Genomic DNA, 21790 nt, shown 5'->3' with positions numbered 1-21790 from the left:
GTCCTACCCAACTCTTTGCTCTCTCATTCCTCTCACTATAGTAATGGATTTGCCTCATATTTACCTGGAGGATGCTCATCTCCATCTCATTCTCCAGGGTCAAGTCAGATTCCAAGCCATACTTCTCTACCTCAATGTCAAGTCAATGTTACCACTAATCCTACTCTGCCTTTGGCAAACTCAATCTTTCAGTGGGTAGTCTTGACACTGGTAACCCTAGTCTTGCAGTGGCAGGAGGCCCAGCCCCTGGCAATTTCATTCTCATAATAGCAGAGATCCTGATGCTTGACTACTCTAGTTTTGTGTTAACTGGCATTATGATATTTCAAGTCAATCCAACAAACAATGTGTAGCCACTGGAGATACAAAGATAAAATTTTAAAAATCTCCTGTCCTGCCCTCAGGGAAGTTGAACTCTGCTAGGAGATGCACTGATGATTAGAAAGGCTTCCTCTACATCAGGGTGAGAAACCTTTTTCTTACAAAGGGCTATTTGAATATTTATAATATCATTTGTGGGCTATATCTGGTCAAACATTTAATTCACTCCTAAAAAGTTCTTAGAGTTATTGAATTTGGAGTCCCACCTGCAGTTGCCATGGCTCACCCCTGCTCTAGATAGAAGGTGACACATGAGAAAGCCCTTGAAGAAAGATATTCTTTTTTCCCTTTTTAAAAAATTTTGAATTCAAATTCTCTCCCTCTAGCCCTCCCCACATCTATTGAGAAGGAATGCATTCAGCTAGGTGACACAGTGGATAGTGCACCGGTCCTAGAGACAGGAGGACCTGAGTTCAAATATGATGACCTTGGGCAAATCATTTAACCCCATTGCCTTACAAAAAACAACTATATGTATATACATATATATATATATATGTATATATATATATATATATACACACACATATATATATATTTCTATGTTGTCTATGTTGCCAAAAAAGAAAAATAAGAAAAGGGGAAAAAGTCTGCTCCAATTTGTACTTTGAGTTTATCAGATCTTACTCTGAAGATGGAAAACATTTTTCATCATGAGCCCTTTAAATTTGTCTTGTATTCTCAGAGCAGCTTAGTCTTTCAGAATTGGTCAGTTTGCAATATTGTAGCTACTGTGTATGTTCTCTTCCTTCTGGTAGCTTCACTTTGCATCAGTTCATGTAAGTCTCTCCAGTTTTTTTTAAACAGTCCTCATCATTTCTTATATTCCATCACAACTTATTCAGTCATTCCCCATTTGGCAGGCATCCCCTCAATTTCTTCTTCTTTTAGTTTTTGCAAGGCAATGGGGTTAAGTGATTTGCCCAAGGCCACACAGCTAAGCAATTATTAAGTGTCTGAGACCAGATTTGAACTCAGGTACTCCTGACTCCAGGGCCAGTGCTCTGTACCACCTAGCCGCCCCTCATCCCCTCAATTTCTAATTCTTTGCTACCACAAAAATAGCTGTTATAAATATTTTTGTACATATATGTCCTTTTCCCTTTCAGGAATCTCTTTGGGATACAGACCTCTAGTGATGATATTTCTGGGCCAAAAGTATCCAAAGTTTGATAGCTTTTGGGGCTTCGAACACGTTGAGTTTGGGAGGTCTAAGTTATGACAAGTAATGTCAGCCTGGAAGACAGGAAGAGGTTGGAAGTCATCTTAATAGAAGTGACTTTGAACCCATGGCAGTTGATAAGGTTGCCAAGTGAGAGAATATAAAGAGAAGAGAAAGAAACTCAACACAGATCATTGGGGAGACCCTAGTAATTAGTGGTTGGGACACAACCAATGATTTGGGAAAGGAGTCTAAGGAAGAGGAGTCACCAGATACGTGAAGAAAACAGTATCATGAAAACTCAGCAAGCTGAGTGTAGTCTATAGTGTCTAAAGCTACAGAGACATCAAGAAGGCTGCGCAGTGAGAAAAGGTCACTGGATTGGGCAATTCAGAGATCCCTGGTAACTTTGGAAAGAGAAGTTTCAGAGTGATGAAGTTAGAAGTCTGTTTGCAGAGAGTTCAAAAGAGAAAAATGAAGTAGAAGCAGCAAGTATAAAGTTTCTTTTTCCAGGAGGTTGTATGAGGAAGGAGAAATGGGATGATAGTTTAGGATTCACGACCAAGTTGTGTTGTTTGTTTTGCTTTGTTTTGTGATTCAAGATAAAGTTTTGTTGTTTGTTTTGTGAAGGATGGGGGAGACCAGGGCATGTTTGATGGCATCACAGTAGTTGAGCTGTCCTTGGTGTATTCATTCTAGGACTGGTTGAGGTCCTATTCTTGGACCCCAGATTCCTAGTACAGGGTCACTAAGCCTAGCTCTCCAGCTTGCTTCCTGGGTCTTGGGTCTAGACATCTGCTACCAAATCTCTTCTGATGGTGATTACCCGCTCTTTGGGACTTGGATCCTGCTCCAAACTCAGCTTATGGTACTCATATACCACCAATTGACCTTCTATCTCAGTCACATCCCCTAAATCTTCTTATTTTTAGACACTTAGCTTCTGTCTGCCCCCATGAATCTGTGTGACCTTAGGCAAGTTACTTCCCCTCTCTGAGCTTCAGATTCTCTTAATCTGCAAAATGATTGTGAAGCTGCTATGAAGATGACTGGTTTACAAGCTAACACAGTGTCTCTAGAGCCAACTCAACTTCTCTCATACCTGTCTAGCATCCTTGGGTCTTCTCATAAGCAAGGGAGATGGCTGCTATCTTTTCAGCATTTTGTTTCTGGCTTCGAGGGTCTTTCCAAATCTTGTTCTTTTGTTACTAGCTATGCACCTGACATCCTGGGGGGTGGGGCTGGTAGGAGGAGGCAAGTGACTACTTTTGTGCTAGAGAACACCTCAATGCACTTTTCTCTTCTGACATGTCCTCCACTCCAAAAATATCTTTTTGGCAGAGGGAGGGGTGAGGCTGCCAAGCTCAAGTCTCTTCCTCACTCTTGTCCATCGTCCATTTAACCACAAAAGGGATTTTTCTAAAACACAGGTCAAACCATGTCACCTCCCCTCCTCAATAACTCCATTGGCTCCCTATCATCTCCAGGATCAAATACAAAATCCTGTTTGCCATTCAAAACCCCTCACAATATCTTTTTCAGACTAAGGATAATTCACATTTGGGAAGCACTTTAAGGTTTGCAAAACACTTTCCAAATATAATCTCATCCTCTCAAAAACTCTGGTAGGTAAATATTATTTTGGTTCCCATTTTACAGTTGAGGAAACTGAGACAAACAAGTGACTTGCCCAGGATCGCACAGCTAGGAAGAAAGTGAGCTAGTAAGATTTATTGCATGTGACTTCTTTTCATACACTGTATGTTTTCACAAAACCGACATCTTTGCTGTTTCCGGTAGACAACACTCCATCTCCCATCTCCATATTTTGGCATTTGGGAATACCCCTCACATATATTCTCTTCTCATCTTTGCTTCCTAAACTCTAGTTTCCTTTTGAAGCCTTTGTACCCAGGAAGCGCTGTCCTGCTCTTCCCTTCAGAGCTTGCTTTACTCTCATCTGTATTTCATTTTCTGTGTACCCAGCATTTTCCCCTCTCCCCCATGGTGCATTTGGAGCAACTACCATTGATATATCAATCTAAACTGATCAAGCTTTGTAAAGGTGACAAATGACAAGTTCACCAGCAGGTAGGGGATGCCACAGTTCATAGAGTCCTTGGCCTGGAGTCAGAAAGACCTGAGTTCAGATTTGGCCTCAGTCACTCATGTGACCTCTGCCTGCCTCAATTTTCTCAACTATACAATGGGGAATCATAATAGCCACCCCCTCCCAGGGTTGTTCTGATGAGCCAGTGATAATATTTGTACAATGCTTAGCCCAACCCACAGTAGGTGCTATAAAAATGTTAGCTATTAGTAGCTTGTTTTTTTTAGGATTTTTCAAGGCAAATGGGGTTAAGTGGCTTGCCCAAGGCCACACAGCTAGGTAATTATTAAGTGTCTGAGCCCAGATTTGAACTCAGGTACTCCTGACTCTAGGGCCGGTGCTTTATCCACTGCACCACCTAGCTGCCCCATATTAGTAGCTTTTAAGAGTTGTGGCTGTCTTGCCACAGTGACAGGGTAGCAGCCAGTGCATTCATGGGAGCTTCTGAAATGCTCATTGAAGGAATGGATGCCATCCTATTGTAGTGCTTGATGGGTGGGGGGTCTTGGTGACCAGGCTGTGTTTTGATTTTTTTTTTTTAGGTTTTTGAAAGGCAATGGGGTTAAGTGACTTGCCCAAGACCACACAGCTAGGTAATGATTAAGTGACAGGCCAGATCTGAACTCAGGTACTCCTGACTCCAGGACTGGTGCTCTATTCCCTGCACCACCTAGCCACCCCTAGGCTGTGTTTTGAGCACTTGCCTGTTGATGCTCACAGAGCAACCTCTCACAGATTAGAAAAGCTTATTGCCACATGACCTCCTAAGACTGTGCTGGTGATAGAAATGGATAGATGTCTCGGTGAAAGCCCTACTCTATCCTCCACTCCCTTTACCACTTGGAACTCTGGGTCCTCATCTGTAAAAATGGTAGGTTGGGCTAGGTGACTTAGGCAGTGCATTATCTAGGATCCTCTGAAGTCTTAGATGGTGAAAGGTACCTTCAGGGTAGTGGAATCTAGCCCTGCCATCATCAATGCAGAATTGAAGTACCTCAAAAGAAATGGGAAATGTACAAATTTAGAGAATCCACCCTGTCACATTGACTGCTTGTGCCTGATCTCTATGCTTGGGCATTCTGAACTTATATTGGTCTGATCAGCCACAGTAAGATACACGGTAACTGGTATTTTTGTCCTCTTCCAGAATGAAGGACCACCATTTATACATATACCCTCTGAGGGGCAAACAAAACAGGTTTAATCTCTCTGAGATGGTCCATCTAAGATCTTTCCTCCCCTCCCAACAGCCTTTTCTTCTCCTAAGGAAATATTCCTCATTTCCTTTAACTTTGGATGGTCCCCTAGTCCAGTCTGTCAATGTTCTCCTTCCAATATAGTTCCCCAACTGTGCTGCCCCCAGGATGGAGGAGAGCAGCACTTTTCAGCAATATCACATTGCTGCCTTGCAACCCAGGTCTTTTGCTTGTAGAAACTATTTGAAGCCAAGCAGAACAAGTCTAACACCTCTTTCATGTGACAGCCCTTCAAATGTTTATATTTCAAGACAACTAGCATGTTTCCCTAAGTCTTCTGCAGGCTAAACACCCCCTGTTACTTCAGCTGATTCTTGGATGACGTGGTCCTTCCTAAAAGATGATGCCCAAACCAAATTCCTAGTTTCCTATTTTAATGCTGCCATACCCTCTTAGAATGGAAGCTTTTTGAAGGCAAGGACTGTCTTTCTTCTTGTTTGTATTTGTATCCACAGTGTTGTCACACAGTAGGAATTTCATGGGTACTGGATGACTGCCTTGGTGGTGATCTCCTTCCCTCATCCTAGGATTGTGCAGTTGATTTGTTTGACCCCCAAAACATTTATCTGTAGTCAATGTCACCATTCTCTTTCCATGCCCTTGTTATGGTCTCTTTAAGGCTTGGTCATTGGTGCTCATATTGGAAAAAAGGGTGATCAACGATGCCAAAGGCTCCAGAGAGGTCAGAAAGAATGAGGAATGAGCCAAGTGTCAATCACCATCACTGGGTCACCATCCAGTGATAGCATGTGCCATCCTATGGAAAATCAACTTAGCTAAGTACCCAGTAGCTTACCATCAGCTGGACTGCAAGAAGGTCCATGTGGCTTTTTGGTTGTGGTCCAGTGACTGGAACATGAATGTCCAAATGGAGAGGGGAGGGCTTGCGATCTTTACTAATGCTGGTGATGTCCTCACAGGTGAAACCACAGATTCTCAAATCTTGAAATTCAATTCAAGAACCATTTATTCAGAGCCCTTGTTGCTTAATTGTGTCTAACTCTTCCTGACCCCATGGACAACCATGGGATTTCTTGGCAGATACTGGAGTAGTTTTCCATTTCCTTCTACAGCTTATATTATAGATGAGGGGAACTGAAACAAATAGGGTGAAGTGACTTGCCCAGGGTCAGCCAACTAATAACTACCTATGCCCAGATCGGAACTCATGAAGATAAGACTTCTGACTTCATGCCAGGCATTCTAGCCACATTGCCACCTAGCTTCCCCTATTAAGAGCAATGGAATGCAAGTCTAAAATGAAATAGTCCCTGTTCTAAAACAGCTGCCATTCCACTGAATCTGACTAGGTTCAGGCCATAATGGAAGCATATTGAGATATTTTAGAATCCACCTTCTGTCATTTGACTTTTAGCTCTCTTTCCCAAGTTGGTGCTTTCTGGGAATGTGATAAACCTGCCACTTTTTCTTCATCCCAGTCATACTTCCAACTTCCTGCTGTAGGTTAGGATTCTCTTTGCCTCTTTGGACTTGCTTTGGCTTTCCATTTGAATCACTTCTTCACTCCTTCAAGCAACACTCTGAGGTGCTGGAGCATCCAGAGAAGAGAAGCATTCCTTTGACTCAGTCATCTTCTCCTCTAAATCCTTGGGATTCTATAGTTCTCACTCAAGGCTGACCAAAGTCCTAACAGAGCATGGCCCTTGGTGGTGCTTTGAATAGTCCATTTCTCCCTCACTGGGTGAGATGGAGTTTTGCAATTCTCCTTAGCTCTTGCTGCTTGGTCACTAAGACTGCCTGCCTTTTGCTCAGTTGGATACATCTGGCACTACTCACTCAAGGGCATTTTCAACCTTCCTTTTTCCCTCATTCCTCCTCACACCTCCCATGGCTCCTGCGGAGTCTCAGCTGAGATCCTGGCTGCCTAGTTCACTGAAAAAATCGAAGAGCTTTCTCCAAAAGCTGTTTCTTCTCCACTCCTCCTCATTTTGTTTTACTCAGGGACCTTCTGCCATTTTCTTCTCCTTCACCCCTTCTCGTGGCCAAGGCCAACCACTCCACTTCCTCCAGGATATCACCCCCTCTGTTATTCCCACTTTCACTTGTCCTCAGTTTCTCTGTTTTCTGACTGCTTCCCTACTACCTCCAGATATGTCCATGGCTCCCCTATCCTTACTTGATCTGTCCATCCTTTCTGGCTTTGATCTGCTCTCTCTCCTTCCTTTTATGACCAAAGTCCTTGAGAAGGCTAACTGGAATTGATACTTCTACTTCCTTTCATGCTCTTCTAAACCACTTGCAGTCTGCTTCCAATCTCATCTTTCAACCAAAACTACTGTTTCCAAAGTTACCAGTGATCTCAGTGAGCAAATCCAATGGCCTTTTCTCAATCCTGAGGCAGTTGGAAATTAAACGATTTGACCAAGTTCACTTGACCTTGGATCTTGGTTACTGAGTCCTCTCCTCTCCAGATACTTCCTCTGTACAATATGGGATGTACTCAGAGGCTAGAGCAGATACACCGAGAAGTAAAATGCCAAGGAATTTAAGGAGGGTTCATGTGAGAGAGAGACAGAGACAGAGACAGAGACAGAGACAGAGAGAGAGAGAGACCGACCCAGAATGAAACAGAGAGTCAGGGGTCATAAGGAGGCATTTCAGTAACAAACTGCATTGACCAGTGTGGCTGGAATGTAGAGTGTGGGGTCAATAATAAGGCTACAATGAGACAGGGAAAGGAAGGTGGTATCAGATTGTATTTGTGTGTGTGTGTGTGTGTGTGTGTGTGTGTATGTGAGTGATTTAAATCTTTAATATTGAGCATTTTTAAAATGTTCTTCCAATGAAACAAAAATGAAATGCTAATTTTGTAAAAATATATACATACAAAAATGTGTTCTTCATTTGAATTCTAGAGGAAAAACAACCCAAGTAGTGCTTCTAGAAATTCAAGTTTTCACTTTAATTATAATTAAAGTATTCACTTGATTTATTATTAGCTCCATAAGTAACAGCAGCTGAGGCCCAGAGTCGGGCACTACCCATAGCACCTCTGCCTTCTCTGCATCAGATGAGATTATATTAGGTATTAGAGGTGATCAAAAATCACTGAAGACTGCTGATCAGAGGAATAACATGGTCATACCTGTACCTTAGGAAGAGAATATAGTCAATTGGAGTTGAGTTGGAGAGGAGAACCTAGGTTTTACTGTTAGAATACTGGCTTTGAAGTTGCACAGCTTATTGACTGGAAAGATGGGGGAGCTCATGAAGAAATAGAAAGGTTTGGATGAAAGAACTTCTAGTGGAAAAGAAAATTTAAGTTTCACAGTGAATCCTATGAGACATCCAGGAGAGATGCCATGGAGCAATGATGCCCTAGAGTTCTGAGGAGAGATTGTGGCATACCTGGGAGTCATCCATATAGATATGAACATGAACTCATGGGAGCAAAGGGAGTCAGTAGAGAAGAGCAGAAGGTCCAGCACTGAGCTTTGTAGATCTGCTCCACTTATGGGCAGGAGATCAGAAAGGATCTTGCACAGGTAGGAGGAGAGCCAGGAGAGAGTGTACTTGTAGAAGCCAATGGAGGAGGCTATATTAGAGAAGAGGGGATATTGATGGTATCAGAAGCTATAGTGTCACAACCTCTGTCTGCCTCAGATTTCTCATCTATAAAAGGGTGATACTAGTACCCACATCCCAGATTTGGGGGGAGGGCAGGAATCAAATGGTGGTTTGTAAATCTTAAAACATCATGAAAATGTATTGGGTTGACTCTTATTGGTTGATCCTTGTCCTTTGTTATCGAAAAAGACCAAAATGACATCACTCTGTTTGAGACAAATGACAGTGTGTCCGACTATGCCTGCTCAGACCCATAGGAGCTGGGGATACTCTACCACAGGTTGGACACAAATAGTCCAGCTGAACACCCAGGGTGGGTAATCTGAACTTATGGATGTCACGTTTCCTTTGAGCTACATCAATTCTGCCTTGCTCATAGAGTGCAGCACCCTCACTGATGAGGGCACACCATGCTGGGTGGTCCTGTGCCAGTGTCTCCCATACTTTTGTTAGGGAAGTCAAGAAGGATGAGGCTAGGAAAGGATTGAGCAACTGAGAGGATAACCTAGGAGTTAACAATTTCTGTTGAGTGACTGGGTTAGCAGCCAGCTTGACTGCAATTGTGAAGCTAAGGGAACAGGAGCAAGCAACATCCAAGGTTGAGATTCTAGATGGGACTGTTTCTTGGGAGATGGAAGACGGGAGTGATAGTAGGTCCAGGAATTGGCATAAGAGCTATAGGAAGATGACTTAAGAAGTTGGCAGTATCCTTCAGAGGTTTCTTCAAAGTGGAAGGGTCAGGCAGGGACTTGGTCAGTATTTGGCAACAGGGGAGGAGCTAATAGGAAGTTACTGAAGAGACAGGGAATGTTGGGATTCAAGGTCCAAATCAGGGAGGGGAAGGGAGTGACAGATGAACCCAATATTGTGGAAGGGAGAAGAAGGAAATCACAATTTTCATACTAAATTAGGAGGTGGTGGAACTGGCAGTGGATTGGGAGGAGAGAGGATAAGGCTTGAAACAACTGCCCCTGGAAGTTCTATAGGGAATTGATTAGAGAAAAATAAAAACATTATCCTCTAGCTGTAGGGTTGCAGTTGGAATGAGCCTTGAACAGGACTATGAGTAGATAAGGCAAATTGGGGTGGGGTGGGGATGGGTAAACTAGAATTGAAGATTGTCATTTTGTAAACTGATGAAAGGCAGTTTTAAAGAACCCATTCTAGGATCAAGACTATGAAGGAAAGTGGGGCTAGAACAGGTATTATGTCCTGGGGAAATAGGGGGGTGGGAGAAGATCTAGGGGTCAGGATGGGTAAAGATGAAGGGCTATAATGGATTTAGGATGAAAAGGCTTAGTAGGAGGGGAGATGGATGGGATTGTATGATCATAGAATGCCATTTCAAGAGTCCTGGATTGTGGAGGTGGCACATTTATGGGGAATGACTATTCCTTTGAGTGGCTGAAATAGAATAATGATGGAAATCCATGGATGTTGAGGAGGTTGATGAACTGGGAGACCAAGGGGTGTGAGGGCATGATACTGCATAGGTTGAATTTCCCCAACTTGGACTTTGGCCAGGAAGACTGATTCTGCCACTTGTAAAGAACAAGAAATAACTACAAGGCAGATCTTTGTGAACAGCTCCTGTGAGAGCCTTCAAGGAGATGAGGCTGGTAAGTAGTGCAGGCAGAGGGTTGATCTGGAAGTGAAAGGATTAACCTCTGCCTCGTCAAGGTTCTTCTTAGTTGCTGCTTCCTACATCCCATAGCTCACTCACCCACCAGTTTATCACCTCTAATCATCTTGCCTCTACCTCTCTTCTCCATATTGGATGTGCCTTAAGAGCCATGGTGTGATGGCACCACTGCCTCAAAGGAGGGTTCTACCCACTCAGGGACCCCAAGCCTCATCTATTTGCAACTTCCTCTCCCGGGGCTTGGATTGCCCAAAAGAACAAGTCTGAATGGAAGCCCTTCAACCCCAAACTTTCAGGTTTCCCTCTGACTTCTTTCACTCACTGCTCCCAGGGTTGCTTGAGCAAGGCAGAAGACAGAAGGAATACAACCCCCTGAGCTTAAGACTGGCTACTCTAAGAAGCTGGTCCTGGGGAGTTCAGGGATCCAACTTCTGGAAGTTTTTTCATCCTAACAATCTTTTCATTACCGCCCCTCTCTGGACCTCAGTTTCTTCATCTGTCTTGAGTCTCACCTACTGAGAAAAACAAGCTATTGGCCCATATCTCTTTTCTTCTTCACTGCCAAAGACCTAGAAAGAAGTGCCTCCACTTCTTTGGCCAGGTTGTGCCCCATATCTGCCTCTTAGAAGCCTAGTCAGCTGCCACCTCCAGACTCCCTCTCCCCTCATCTTCAGGTCATTTTGTAAACTTTTCTGTGAACAGGCTGCTATTCTCCCAGAAGATTGTAAACTCCCTGAGAGCAGGGAGTGTTCTCATTGGTATTTCAGTGTCCTCAGTGCTCTGCTCATGATGCTTAATGTTTGAATGAGTGAACTAATGCAGAAGATTCCCAAGCCTGTATCCACTTTGGCCCAGAGCTCCATCTAGTATCAGATATTCCCTTTTCCAACCAGAGATGGCCTCCCCATTGTTTTCCTTCTCTAAATCCCTTATGCTAGGAGTCCTCTTTGCTTCATTCTTCTCCTTCAACTCTAGTATGCAATTAGCAATCAAATGCTGTCCTTTCTCCCTCTGCAGGACCTCCCACAATGGGCTCCTTTCCACTCTCCCAGCAGTCATCTTCCTCCAGACCTCACTCCATAAGATTCTTCTGCACATGTCCTACCTTCTTGCCCAACTGGATTGTTCTTGGGCCCTAGTTTCTGTCCTGCTCACTACTCTCCATGTTAGCTCTCATACCCCTGTCTTGGTCTATTAAAACCCTGTCCTTCCAGGCCCACATTCAATGCCCTCTCATTGCATCTTGGACAGATCTTTCCTTCTCACTGATCTTATTCTCCCTCAGTGAAGAGTGAGGTTCCTACTTTGCCTTTGTACCTCATTAGCTTGTCGGCTTCCCATGGTGCCTGTCTTTGCATCCCCATAAATGCTAAATTGTTGAGTTAAGCAAGCAGGAGATAGAAAGGACCCCCCCAGATGGGGCTCAGCCCTCTGGAAGTTCTCATAGACAATCAGATCTATGATCCTATGGTAACGTCCCTCTGTCACCAAGGCAACCTGGCCTGGCTGCTTGGCAACGGTACCGCTCTCCCCCCCCCGCATGTCCCTCATGGCGAATGGTGCCCCTTTCTTCTATCACCTCCTATTTGCCCCTCGGATATGCATTCATTGCTGGACATCAAGTTGGGGGCACACACTCTGTGATTTATTCCAGGTCCTACCCACATGGGTGCATGAACACATGTGTTCACACATATACATACATCCTGACAGATATACTCACACTCACATACACCAGCCCCACAGCAGAAATTAGCTCTGTACTCCTTTCTATCAAGCAGTTATAAACCTGCCTAGGCAATGGTCCTGGTAGAATTGGCCAAGAAGGGTCCCTACCAGGGCCTCATGCCAATATTCTGACTTGCTTAGCTTTTTTCCATGTCTGGGCCAACAGAGCCTCACTTGGACTCAACTCTTGCTGTCTTGTGGCCCCCTCTAGTCCACACCGGGCTCCTCTTCCCCATCCTCAACCAGCCAGGGATGATGGGAGGGTAGCTCCTCTTCTCCCTTTCCCTCTCTTCTCCCTGCTGCCAACGGAGGTGAAAGCTTAGAAAAACCAATACCTCTATACAGGTCCAGTTGAACCTAACTTTGTGTATGGATGAGTAGTAACCCTTGCAGAAGCCCATTGATGTCACTAACAGCTGGTTGATTGTCAGTTTGTCAGCTATTGAGACCCCTGAAGAAAGTGCTCCAGAGCTAAGCAATTTCTTACCTTGAGTCAGACTTTGATGGAGCATTGGCCCCAGAATGTTTGATCGAATGGAGAGAGCAATGCATCTGGCATCTATGTTATTTGCTACCTGGAAGACTCTGTGCAAGTGTGGTAGGTTTGGGATTCCAGGGAACAGAGACCTGCTTTGAATGGCATCCAAAGCAGATGGCCATCTTCATACAGAAAGGATGCAAGGAGATAAATGCTTTCTTGGATGTACCTCATTACCACCATCTTGCTTTCTATCTGGTCCAAGAAAAGAAAGTTTCTGGCTCATCAGCTCTACTATTGGATGGCCCACAGATTTAGGTATAGTGTGGGTCTAAATAATGATAAACAAAGGCAGCTGATCTTCCAAATGATTGGAGGCATGAGTTGCATGATGATGTTTATTATAGTGAGGGGGGCTGCTGGGCAAGACCTTCTCACTTGCCTTTACTAGGAAACAGGACTACTTAAGAGGGTCTGGCTGCTGATTGAGTCTCTTGGCCTTAAATGGTTTCAATTCCTTTCATATCAGTGGGGGAGGCAGCCATCACATCAACAACAGGCAAGCACTAGCCCGTGCTATCGTGATGATAGCATTGGACAACTTCTAACCTGTCACTCGATGGGCTCACTGTTAGAGCCCTGAGACCTTCCAACTTTGTTCTTCCCATCACAATCCATCCTCAGAAGCATGTGATTCTCTGTACTGGTTGCAGACAGCTGCTCTAACAGGTAATCAGAGGAGGTCAGTGACCCCAAAGAGCCTGGTAGAAATTCTTGTGCACACTTATTTGCTCCTGTGGGTGACTTCTCCCATCTATCACTAGCCCCACAGACCAGAGGTGTGAGGTCTGCACCAGCTTCTGTTTCAGCACATTGATAGAATGGGACCTTGGGGAGCAAGCAAATGACTTTGAGTAAAAGCAATGAGTGTCTTAGCCATGACAAGTGCCCCTATTCACTATAGACTTTCCGGGGGTCTCCTGGCTCAGCACCTTTCCAAATGCAACTTCTTCTGCTTGAGCCACTCCTGGAATGAGACCCTTAGAGCTCAACTTGTGCAACCTTTTTATTTTACAGAGGAGGAAACTGAGGCACAGAAAGCTCACAGTCATGTAGAGAGTTGATTGCAGAGCTGGGACATAGGCCCAGCCCTCTTGAGTTTCAATGTGGGGATCTTCTCCTCTGCCATGGGCCACAGTTTGACCAATTTCAGCTTCCCCATTCTATGAGCCCCAAGCCAAGGGAATGATTGGACTGGGGACTGCTGCCACAGTGGTCTTGGGCCACTGCTTCTGGATGTGATATGGAGTGATAATGAACTTCCTACTCGCTGCCATCAACAAGTTCCCACTACCCTCTTTTGTAGCCATGTGACACCCTCAGCAAGTAGTCTGGGTTAGTTTGTGGGGCCTTTAAAGATCTAGTCTGCAGCATTGATTTGGGAAAGAGCCCTGGTCCTGTGGGACCCTGGACTTTGAAATCCCAACATCTCCTTCCTGTGCCACTTTTGGCAGATCATCTCCCCTCTCTGGGCTCTGATTTCCTCATCTCTAAAACAGGGGTCATGGTACTTCACCCACCTACCTCACAGGGTGCTTGGGAGAGATTTTTTGTAGGTTTTCATAGCACCAAAGAAAAGGACATTGCTTCTGTTAGCAGCAACAACATGGGACCCAGTGTGCCATGTCATTAATATAAGATTTGGGGAGAGTGGTCACTGACTTCTGGCCATTTCCACCACCTTGCTCTCAGATGGGCCTACCGAGAAGAGCTCCTACAGGATAGTCCCCCAGGACCTTGGCCCTCTTTGGCCTCCTTTTCCCAGCCCTAGGCCCTCCACCATTTTCCTGTCTCCTTGTCATGACTGAACAGAGCTCCTGCAGATAGCTGTTGCCCATGAGCTGAGTTTTTCCCAGAGGACTTCTGATGATCATGCTTCTCTAAGCAGGGTGCTCTTCTTCAGATGGCCCTGGTGTTGTCTCCTTGGCTTGCCACTTGCTCCTTGGGAAGTTTTACCTTACACCCCCTCTCATGAATGGTATCTAGTGCTGGAATATCTGACTGGCCCCCCTTGCTGGGCCTTTGGCTCATCTGACCTGGAGTTGTGCTCTTGGTGACTGCGGCAGTCATTTAATGATTATGTGCTTGTCGAGGGCAGAGTTGTTTCCACTCTTGGATATATGGTTGTGTTCACTCATGGCTCCACTTCCTCCTAATTGTGCCTGTTGACTAATGTGATGGAATTAGTCATGGAATGATCAAGTGAGGGGGTAGAGGGGGCGTCTTTCTTTGTGGTTTCTCCATGCTTTGGGATGCACCTTAGACACTTGAGAAGTGGCTATTCAGAGAGAGGGGAGGAAAGCCCAAACTGCTTGCTCTTGGAAGTGTGGCTTTCTAGGCCTAGGTCCCCTAAAGAGCTCAGATGCCTCGGAAAACACTTCCCCTGCCATGAACCTGCCTTTGGGACATAAAAGGACACCTGGAGAGCAAATGTGCCTCCCATTCTCCAACTTTGGAACCTCCCAGTCGCACTCTACACAGTTATGGCTGGTAGTTAGTGAGGAACCGTGTGTGTGTGTGTGTGTGTGTGTGTGGTATATGGAGGGTGGGTGTGTAGTGTGGTGTGGGTGGACCTGGAGTTGCCAAAGAAGCTCTGACGGGGCGCCTCCCCTCCAGCCCAGCTAGCCTAAGTCAGGGGGTCCTTCACCTCCCCCAGCTCATGGCTTGGGGCATCTCTTTGCTTTGCCCACCATCTGTCTGTCACATCCTGGGTTTGCTTGCTGCCTCAGTAAATCTGCAAATAGGAACAGGCTCTGAGCTAGCTGGGGCCTTGGCCTCACCCTTCTCTTCAGAATGTAGGCTCAGCTTATTCACTTTTAACCTGGTCCCCAACCTCCCAGATACTCAGAGCAGTGCCAAGAGCTGGGGCAAGGTGCTGAGATGACCCTTGTCCAGTAGGGTAGATAGGATGCCCTCAGGAACTCTGCCTGGGTCATGTGTGCCCTGATATTTGGCCCTTGGGAAGAAGGGCAGAATCAGTGAAGAAAGTGGAAAGAATTGGATTGTTCTCCCCTGAGCCAGATCCTTGGCTCTGACCAATATTCTGGCTGCCTTCTTCCTGGTGAAAGGGAGTATCACAGTCTGGGAATTAGGCCTCCTGCCTGATTCCCACCCTCTAACCTACCCCTGGAGGCTTAGCTGGACCCAGGACCTCTTTCCTTGGGCCAGGGCCAGCCCTCTCAATGGCCTTTTCAGCACTGATGGCTTTCCCTCCTGTTGGCCTGCCTGCCTGCTAATGGAAGATACAGCTGTGAGTTCTGTGCAGAGGGGGTCATTTACTCTGTGAAGTCTCCTTCCCCTTGGTTTGATAGGGAATACACAAGGCCCATCCAATACTGTCCCATACTGTCAGTGCAGAACTTGAAAATAGAGAACAGAGGATGCATGATCCCCGCCAAGAGTATCCCAGAGACCTAGGACCCTCCCTGCTCCTTCTGGGAGCCCAAAGAAATCAGTTGGAGCAGAAATATGTGGGCCAGTGCCCACCTCTCCCGGAGCCCCCATGACATCTATACACCCAACACACACCTCCAGGATGGCACAACTCTATATCACCCCTCCTTGCCTTTACTCTCAGGAAAGTAGATTTCTGAGCCTAAGGGCCAACCCTACCCATCTACCTCTGACAGCCCTAACCGGTGGGTAGAAATCCAAAGTCTCCAAGTTGGAAGAACCTATCTCCCTTTGAGACACCCCAGAACAGGGCCCACTTTGGCCTGTCTACTATTAGAGAATCGTGGATTTAAAGTGTGGATACCAAGGTTCCTGTGAACCAGTCCCTTGCCCTCTCTTGAGATAGGGAGAGGAACAGGCCCTTTGAATTCCAGCTTGAGCCTCCTCTAGTCAGTGTTCAGCACAGAGTAGTTAATAAATGCTTGTTGCCTGGTTCTGTGTGACATTAGATCCATCTACTCATCCACTCTGAACTTCAGTCTCCTCCCCTGGAACATGTGGCTAATAATCCCTGTCCTCCCTCCAGTCACAGACTGTAGAGAACGTATTTTTTCACAATGGGGAGGCTCCAGCCTGCCAGGCTGGGTCGACCTGAGCACCTGGCCTCTGCTTCTGCTTCCTGGCACCCCAACCAGCTCTTGTCTATTTCATGGGTGTGCTTTCAGTATCCTGAGTAGCTCCTACATCCGGGCCAAAGAGCTTCCTTTGGTTCAGAGGCTGAGGATTCCTGAGGGCTAGAAACAAGTCTGTGAAGCCTATTTCTTGCATCCTCCCCCTTGCTTGGGCCACTAAGCAGCCAGGAGGCCTGGGGGACACTGATTGTTCTGAACTGACCTGAAAATGCAAGTGGGCCATTCCCCAGCCAACTGGGGCATCTGGAGAACACAGAAGTGCCTAAGAGTCGCATATGTTTTGGGAGTCTGACTGGGAGGAAACTACAGATGAGTATCAGCTACAGCCCTGGCCTGACCTGGCCCTCAGAGAACTGGGGAGATGAGACATGTGCAAACTCCACCCCCCACACACACAGGAAATCTTGCTGGTAGCCAAGTCCCACAGTTGAGAATATGTACTTGGGGTCCAAAGGAAAGTGCAGGCAGGAGGCCTGAGAAGGAGGAAGGAAGACACCCTTGCTAAGCAGGAGGGAGTCGGGTTGGGGAGCAACCTGCTGGAACAGAGGCTTGTGCCATCACTGAATGGGGCCTTTGAAAATCAGGAGGAGTCTAGACTTCAGATGCAGTTCAACCAAAATGACTGGATACAAAGCTTTGAGTCAGGCTCTGGAAATTCAAAATCGAAACGGGCACCTGCCTACCAGGAGCTTACAAGGATCACTGGGAAGCTGCCAGAGAGCTTTGAGCAATAAAACTGGGGCAGCATTGACCAAGACACAGATGTTTTCCTGGGGGTAAGAGACATTTCTCTGAGGCAGGGCCACATGGTGGAGGCTACTGGAGTAATTCAGGCCCAGGGAGAACTTCCATTAACTTAGGGTCTGTGGCAGAGAAGAGAAGGGAATGGCAGGTTTAGAAAATGGGTTGATGGCTTGCCAGGTGACTGAGGCCAGGGGTGGGGCCCCGATGACTCCATGGTTTCTAACCTTGAATGCTGAGCAGAGGGGAGCTTGACAGTGAGAGGGGGAGCAAGGAGCAGGCATAGGGGAGCTGTGCTACTCCCTTCCCCATTGTGTTGGCACCAACCTTTTCCAACTCACTCTTGTGTTCTCTGTGTTTTGCAGTTGGCTCTGCTGAATTTCTTCTTCCCTGAAGAAAAGCTCCCCAATGAAGAGGAAAGTAGACATGCTCAGCGCAGTAAGAGGAGCAAAAGCAGTGAAGGAGCAGATGGTAAGGGCCCCCTCCCCCAGGTGCCCGGGTAGGGTTGTTCCTGGCCACTCAGTGGGTCCTAAACCTGTTTCAGGACTTCTGTGCCAAGGCTAGGCTTATCTTTGGCACCTCCCTGTCATGAGGACATTCATGCTCATCTCTTGTTTGGGCCAGTCATCCTGGAGCTACTTGGGACACAAGAGAATGAGTTTTCTGGCCTGAGTCACTTGGTCTGAAGTCTGTATGTGAGTGGGCTGCAGGAATTTAATCAGAAAATTCATCATATGTTTGTAATAATTACTCCTTGATCTAAGACTGCCATTTGTCCCCTGGAGGAGGTCACAGGTTGGCCATGGCCTTGTGGGTTCTTTGAGTCTGGCTAACTAAATGACCAGGAGGCTGCAGAACTGTTTAGAGTCCTGGGCTACCTTGGCAGCTCTGGTATAATGACATATCAGACCCTTTGATGGCAACGAGGAGGAGAGGAGGTTCTTCTTTTTAGTTCTGACTTCTTTGGTCATCATCTGTCAGGCATCAGGTGGCTCTATCAATTGACACACCTGTTAGCAGAACGGCCCTGACCAGAGTCTGCGTCTCAGGGTGGCATCAGCCATTTGTGCACACCTAGGACTATACTATGCAAGGTGACAATCTCAAGGGAGAAAAATGAGCCTTTTTTTCAGCTTCCATTTACTATAAGGGAGCAAAGTAGACTGAACTGAAGGAAAGTATTCCTGAGGGCAAGAGCTCCAGAGAAGAGGTCAGGGTTCTGTGGGCAAGAACCAAAGGGCGTAGAACTGGTCCAAGTCGATCCAAAGGCACTTAGTTCATGGGCCTGATGACCCTTAGAAAGATGGTCAGGTGACATTTATAAAGCAGGGTGAGGGTGAAGATTGGCTGGGGTCCAGCAAGGGGTGTCAGGGTCCATCCCTCCAATGGAGCATGCACCATAATTTAGATTCTGCTCTCATCTCTACCTCTGAAGCAGATTGTAGCATTTCTCCCAGTCTCTCAGTTTCCTCATCTGTGAAAAGAGTGGCTTGGAAGTCCCCTTGAGCAATGACACTGTGCCTGGAAGGGTCAGGCAGAACTGTTTTTCAGCTTTCCCTTCTCATCACAATTAATGATAATCCTGGTGGTAACAATAACAGCACATTTTCACTCGCATTTTAATGTTGGCCAAATACTCTCCATCTATCCTCTCAATGGATTTTGGTGGCATAGTTTGTAAGTCAGGGTGGATGGCAGATGTGACTAGAGCTGGAAGACCACAGGTTACAGAGTTGGCCTGAGAGGAGGCAGTGAAGAAAGAAGGAGCCATGTCATTGCTGAGCCCTTTGAGATGCTGTCACAAGTACATGGCTCTCCCAGCCAGGGCCAGGAATCTTTATTGCCTGTGTTGAAGAACAGTGCCTTTGCTAATTTTTTTTTAGGTTTTTGCAAGGCAAATGGGGTTAAGTGACTTGCCTAAGGCCACACAGCTAGATAATTATTAAGTGTCTGAGACTGGATTTGAACCCAGGTACTCCTGACTCCAAGGCCGGTGCTTTATCCACTGCACTACTTAGCAGCCCCAACAACTTTATATTTTTTTTTTAGGTTTTTTGCAAGGCAAATGGGGTTAAGTGGCTTGCCCAAAGCCACACAGTTAACGTCATTATTAAATGTCTGAGACCGTATTTGAACCCAGGTACTCCTGACTCCAGGTCTGGTGCTTTATCCACTGCGCCACCTAGCCTTTGCTATTAACATATAAGAACCTGAAACCGATTCCAGGAAAAACCACCCCCAACAACCGACTCTTTGCTGGGCCAAAGCAGAGCCAGCTGCAGGAGATAGGGAGTGGAGGTATCTCCCCACTCCTTGGGGTGTGCTTCAATTTCTCTTGCTGCCCTCGATTGTACCTATAATTGGGCCCAGCTTCCATCCTTTGCTCCTTCACCTCTCTGGGGGGCACCCAACTGTCTCCTGGAAGCAGCTGGCATCTTTCTAAAAGTGTCTTGAACATGTTCACCTTAGGAGAGACATCTGTTTACATTAGTTTTGAATCTCTGATCATTAAAATGTCATTATGAACCTACTCATTAAAGTAAAATAGCAAAATCTCATTTCAAGAGAGGGTCTGGATTGCTTAAACTCTGAAACTCAGAGATGGGTGAGGGAGCTCCTCATTAACAGGGATTTATTAAGCCCCTTTGGTGAGCCAGGTCCTCAAGGAGCTTTTATTGGCTCAGAGAAAAGGGCACATACATATCTATGCAGATAAAAAGTGATGTGGAGAGAGGGACACTGATAAATGGGAGGAAACAAGCTCAGTCTCACACAGAGGGAAGTCTTGAGCTGGCCCTTGCAGGAAGCTAGGAATTCAAAGAAAGTGGGTCTTTTAAGAATGCCACATGACTCCTAGGAAAGGACAGAGTTGGGAAATGGAAGAGTGTACATGAGCAATGGTAAAAGGGTCAGTTTCACCAAACTGTACAGAACGAACAAAGGCTACAGAAAGGGAAATCATGTGGAATAAGGCTGAGCCTGAGGGCCATATAAATGCAAAACAAAACAATTTGAGTTTGATCCTGAAACTTCCTGGACAAGGGAGCTCCCTAGTCAGAAAAATCACTGTAGCAGTATGGGGGGCTACTGCAAGCCATGAGAGATGATGAGGCCACCTGAGCTGGAGGGGTTGTGTAAGTGAGAGATGTTGTAAAGATGGAAAGGGCAAGACTTAGTGACTGATTAGAGTCATGGGATAAGTGCAAAGGAGAATGAGAGGGGATAAAAGCGAGGATGCAAGCCTGGGTGACTGGGAGGGTGCTGGTCCCCTCCACCCTGAGAGGGCATCTGAAAAGGATGGAAGGCTTGAGAGGGGAATAGGATGAGTTCTCTTTTCATTGTGTTGGACTCAGATGGCTATAGGTCATCTAGTTAAAAATGGTCAATAGTTTTTACTGTGGACTTAGAGGTCAGGAGAGAGGTTAGGGCTTGAAAGAGGAATCTGGAAATTGCATTGAGATGATCATCAGTCCATGGGCATTTGAGACATTCAAGAAAGCTTCTCTGAGTAACCTATCATCTACTTTGTTCAGAGAGAATTGGGACTATGGGCTCTCTGTCCACTTGCCTCATATCCCTTGGCAGACCACTAGATTCTCAAGGTCTGGGACTGCCTTATCCTTTAGGATACTCAGAACACTTGGTGGAGCTGGTAACCTCATGCTTGGTAAAACAAGGCAGGGATTGGATTGGATGATTGAATTTATAGTGGTTTGGTCATTTTTCAGCTGTTTTCAACTCTATGTGAATCAAAAAAAATGTGACAAGCCCTTATCTTACTTGTCTCCCGAGGAACCTATATGTGGGCCAAGAAGTAACAGTTAGAACCAACCAATGAGTGATTGGTTTAAGACTGGAAAAAGAAATCTATGATAAGGTTGTATATTGTCACTTTATTTCACTTATGTCCAGAGCATAATATGCAAAATGCCAGGCTACATGAATCCAAAGCCAGAATTAAGATTTCTGGGAGAAATATCAACATCAGCTCTGCAGAAGATGCCATTCTGATGGCAGAAAGTGAAGAGGAAATAAGAAGCTTTTTGATGAGGGTGAAAGAAGAGAGTATAAAAAGCTAAAAAACATGAATAACCTGGCAACTGATCCCAGAACTTCCTGGCAAGTAGAGGGAGAAGAAATGGAAGTAGATTTTATATCCTTGGGCTCAAAGACCCTGCAGAGACCACAGCCGTGAAATTCAAAGCTGCTTGTTCCTTGGAAGGAAAACCAAGGCAAATCTGGCCAGCATACAAAAAAAGCAGAGGGGTCACCTTGCCAACAAAGATCCATATGGTCAAATCTGTGGATTTCCCTGTAGCAATGGATGACTGTAAGAGTTGGACCATAAGGAAAGTTGAGCACAGCAAAATCGACACTATTAAATTGTGGTGCTGGAGAAGACTTTGGAGAGTTCTTTCAACAACCTGGAGATCAATCAATCAGTCGATACTTAAAGAAATTAATTCAGACTGTTCATGAAACTTAAATACTTTGGCCACATAATGAGAAGAGGAGACTTATTGGAAAAGATCCTGATGTTGGGAATGATTGAAGTCAAA

General features: G+C 45.8%; 1 protein-coding gene across 1 annotated transcript in view; it reads left to right on the top strand.

The window, feature by feature from the left end:
* The window catches only part of EDA (ectodysplasin A), a 193180-nt gene that overhangs the window by 125425 nt on the left and 45965 nt on the right, over positions 1 to 21790 (top strand). Inside the window, exon 2 of the mRNA XM_074201865.1 lies at positions 17597 to 17702. Coding sequence (XP_074057966.1) covers positions 17597 to 17702 — 106 coding nt within the window. The remainder of the gene's footprint in view (positions 1 to 17596; positions 17703 to 21790) is intronic.

This window comes from Macrotis lagotis, chromosome X, assembly GCF_037893015.1.
Source record: "Macrotis lagotis isolate mMagLag1 chromosome X, bilby.v1.9.chrom.fasta, whole genome shotgun sequence".
In the NCBI taxonomy this organism is placed as follows: Eukaryota; Metazoa; Chordata; class Mammalia; order Peramelemorphia; family Peramelidae; genus Macrotis; species Macrotis lagotis.
The sequence above is the reverse complement of the archived record's forward strand: the minus strand, read 5'-3'. Positions and strand labels throughout refer to the sequence as shown.